The 4,294-nt window shown below is 44.3% G+C and overlaps 1 protein-coding gene across 1 annotated transcript; it reads left to right on the forward strand.

Moving 5' to 3' along the window:
* The first annotated feature begins 283 nt into the window (after positions 1-283).
* Positions 284-1,555, forward strand: LOC131621797 (uncharacterized). The gene has a single exon (XM_058892836.1). The coding sequence runs from the start codon at positions 284-286 to the stop codon at positions 1,553-1,555; it is 1,272 nt and encodes a 423-aa protein (XP_058748819.1).
* The last annotated feature ends 2,739 nt before the right edge of the window (positions 1,556-4,294 follow it).

Genomic DNA, 4,294 nt, shown 5'->3' on the forward strand with positions numbered 1-4,294 from the left:
ATATTATCCACTTATTTTGTTGATCTATTAGACATTGACATGCTAATTTATTTACTCTTTCGTTTAAGTATATCTTCATGTGCATATAGTGTTTTCCACGTGTTTTTCTAGAGAGAAGTACGAGCCTCTCTCTCTAAGAAAACTTATCGTGTTCCTATCCCCCAAATCTAGGGTTTGTGGCGGCTAACCCCAGATCGCTTTCTGGTTTTTCTACCACTGTGGGTGGTCTCTTTTGGTTCTATATCTCTCTCGTCTTGTGTACGAGTTGGTGCTTTTCTCAATCATGGACAAGTGGAAGAACATACCGCTTACAAAGGAAGAGGAGGAAGGGATTACTGCAGCGGCGGAGGAGGTCAGTGGTGAGGAGGTTTTTCAGAGGACTCTAGCGGGCAGACTTTGGACAACAACTGGCTTTAACTCCAGAGCTTTCACAACAACAATCATTGGAGCTTGGAAACTGAAGAACGGGGTGGAAGTGCAAGAGTTAAACAAAAATCTTTTTCTCTTCAGGTTTGCAACAAAAAGGGAAATGGAGTGGGTTCTCCGAAGCGGCCCATGGAGCTTTGATAGGCATCTCCTAGTGTTGGATAGAGTCTCCGGTGAAGAACAACCTTCGAATCTTAACATGCATTTTGGGACTTTCTGGACTCGAGTCTATGACCTTCCACTGATGCTACGATCTGAGACAATGGCGCGGAAGCTTGGGCAGATCTTAGGTACTTTTGAGGAAATAGACATGAAAGAGGGTAACAGAAGTGGGAGATTTCTCAGGATTCGGGTTACAATTGATTTGAACAATCCACTCAAGAGGGGGACAGTGGTTCGATTTAAGGACAAAACACACAGGGTGCATTTCAAATACGAGAGGCTCCCTACTTTCTGCTTCATCTGCGGAAGGATTGGCCATCAACTCAAAGACTGTGAAGCCTTGGGAGATTTGAGTGAAGAGGGCTTTGAAGATCTCGACGAACAAGAGCTGTCCTATGGAATGTGGTTGAGAGCGTCCCCACTGCCAAAAGTCTTTGAAGACCAGAAGTCCAAGGAAGGAAGTTCAGGAACGTGTAGTAGAAGCTTGTTCCAAGTTTCTTCAAGCCAAAGCAGATGCAACACGAACGGGAAGGAGAAAGAAAAAGATGATGAGGAGATTGAAGTGACACAGATGAGGAATCCACTAAGCAAAGAAAAGGAGAAGAAAGGAGTTAACGAAGGGGAGAAGGAAAAGGATAACCAAGCGATAGAGAATGTTGCAGAATCTTTGGGAGCAGTTATAATTTCGGAATCAGACAAGCTCAACCCCCAACAACCAACAGCAGCAATAGCCAAAAAGAAGAAGTGGAGTAGGAAGAAACCAGAAAAGAAGATAGTGGGGGGAAGTGAAAGTAGAGAAGCAACAGATCGAGGAAAAAGACAACTTGTAGAAGTGCCAATCAAGGAAGTCTCAACTGAAGAGATTGGCCAATTAAGCAAGAAAAGGAGGCAGCCGGAGGGAGGAGAAACAATTAACATCTTTGTACCAGAGGTGGTGTTGGAAACCCAACACCGCCTACCCCAATGAAACTCATAAGCTGGAACTGCAGGGGGTTGGGGAATCCCCGTGCAGTTCGAGCCTTGTTAAGGCTCATCCGCATTGAAAATCCCGACGGTGTGTTCTTGATGGAAACTAGGTTGAAGACTCAAGAGGCACAAAGAATAAAGATGAAGACAGGTTTTGATTGCTTCCACTCTATCAGTTGTAGAGGAAATGGTAGGGATCGAGCTGGGGGACTGATGTTCCTTTGGAATGACAGTATGCAGGTTTCTTTGACATCCTACTCTTTAAACCATATATGTGGGACTGTTAAAGATGGTGATACAAATCAATTTTGGGGTATTGTGGGGATCTATGGTTTTCCTGAGGAACACAACAAAAGGAATACCTGGAAACTACTTCAAGACGTAGCGCAGGATATGGGAGATTGCTGGATCTGTTTCGGTGACTTTAACGATATTTTACAGGAAGGTGAAAAAGCTGGGGGCAACAACAGGACTGTTAGCCAACTAAGTTGGGGTCGACAAGCTATTGATCAATGCGGATTGCAAGACTTGGGCTATGAAGGGTTCCCATTCACATGGTCAAATGGTAGAGCTGAAGGGGAAAATATTAAGTGTCGATTGGACAGAGCCTTGGCCACAAACCTCTTCGTTCAGCGTTTTTCTCCTATTAAGGTTCTTCATCTCCCTAGATATGGTTCAGACCATGCGGCCATTAGAATTGATTTGGAAGTAATACAGGAAAGTGCCAAGCGCAACAAGTTTTTGTTCCGGTTTGAAGAAGCATGGTCACACGATGGAAGATGCGAGAGGGCAGTGCGACAGTGCTGGAACAACGTTAGTGGAGGCATAATAGACAAGATCAAGGAGCTGCAGAGCTTAGGGGATACTTTCAAGGAGTACAGATCTAGTGCGATTAGAAAGGAAATTATAAGAATTAAGGACAAATTAAAGAAAGAAGATAACTGGTCTAGTAGTCTGGAGGATATCAGAAAGTATAAGGCTCTTGACAAGCAACGCAACAATCTGCTCCAAACTGAAGAAGTAATCTGGAGACAACGAAGCAGGGCGGTTTGGATGAAGGCTGGAGATAAAAACACGAAGTTCTTTCATGGTAAAGCGGCGCAGCGACGAAAGTGCAATCAAATCCTCAAACTGAAAGATGAAAATGGCGTGTGGAGACGAGGGAGCAATAATTGTGAAAATTTGTTCTTACAGTATTTTGGGGAGTTGTTTGCCACATCCAATCCCCAAAATATTGATGATATATGTGAGGTTGTAAAACAGAAACTATCCCCAGAACATACAAACCTCTGTGCAGCTGAGTATGATGGAAACGAAGTGGAACTTGCGCTTCAGCAAATGCACCCCTTAAAGGCCCCAGGCCCCGACGGTCTTCCGGCACTTTTCTACCAAAAGTTCTGGCCAATTGTTGGAAGTGATATCAAGGCTTTGGTTCTGGATATCCTTAACAGAAACAGGGACCCTTCTGAAGTAAACAAAACCTTCATCGCACTCATACCCAAAGTCAAAAATCCCAGCTCACCAAAAGACTTCAGACCAATCAGCTTATGTAATGTCCTCATGAAGTTAGTAACAAAGACAATAGCAAACAGAATTAAGAAAGTCCTCCCCGAGACGATTGATGCCGAACAAAGCGCTTTTGTTAATGGAAGACTCATAACCGACAATGCCCTCATCGCTCTTGAATGCTTCCACTGGATGAAAAAGAAAACAAAAGGGAAGAAAGGCGTTATGGCTCTGAAGTTAGACATGTCAAAAGCATACGATCGAATGGAGTGGGGATTCGTGATTGGCGTTCTGCAAGCTATGGGTTTTCCGGAGGTGATGGTGAACCTAATTGCTCGCTGTATCAAGACCGTTAGTTACCAGGCCCTCATAAATGGTCAACCGAGCAATGTTTTCTTTCCGGAAAGGGGGCTCCGTCAAGGAGACCCCCTCTCCCCTTACTTGTTTGTTCTGTGTGCAGATGTTCTTTCGGGCCTTTTGAAGAAGGAAGGAGAAGCAAAGAAGATCCATGGCATCCAGGTGGCGAGGAAAGCTCCAATCATTACGCATCTTCTTTTCGCCGATGACAGCCTCCTTTTCTCTCGAGCCTCAAAACAGGAAGCTGACACCATAATGGAGATCTTGAAAAAGTATCAAATAGCTTCAGGGCAGATGGTCAACCTTGAGAAGTCGGAAGTCTCATTTAGTCGAAATGTGGCGGAGAATGATATAGAAACAATCCGGAATAGGATGGGAGTAAAGACTGTTGAGGCACACTCAAGATACTTGGGCCTTCCCGCAATTTTTGGAAGATCAAAAAAGACCATTTTCTCTCAGGTTATTGACAGGGTGTGGAAGAAAGTAAAAGGGTGGAAGGAAAAGGTTCTATCTAGAGCTGGAAAGGAAGTCCTCATAAAAGCGGTAGCTCAAGCGATACCGACATATGTGATGAGCTGTTTCAGACTCCCGGATTGCTGCTGCAAGGAAATCGAAGCTATTATGGCAAGATTCTGGTGGGGTTCATCCAAGGAGGAGGGCAAGATTCACTGGTTAAGATGGTCTAAGATGGCAAAGTCAAAAGGTGAAGGAGGAATGGGTTTTCGAGGGATCAACGATTTCAATTTGAGCCTTCTAGGTAAGCATTACTGGAGACTGTCTACAGGAGGAGATTCTTTGTTAGGAAGAGTCTTTAAGAGTAGATACTACCCACGAACACCCATTAAAGAGGCCAAGATTGGTTATGCTCCGAGCTATA

Source organism: Vicia villosa, unplaced genomic scaffold (genome assembly GCF_029867415.1).
Source record: "Vicia villosa cultivar HV-30 ecotype Madison, WI unplaced genomic scaffold, Vvil1.0 ctg.000011F_1_1, whole genome shotgun sequence".
In the NCBI taxonomy this organism is placed as follows: Eukaryota; Viridiplantae; Streptophyta; class Magnoliopsida; order Fabales; family Fabaceae; genus Vicia; species Vicia villosa.

What these genes read in the sequence shown, in the direction of transcription:
- LOC131621797 (XM_058892836.1), top strand. Translation starts at nt 284, where the DNA reads ATGGACAAGTGGAAGAACATACCGCTTACAAAGGAAGAGGAGGAAGGG.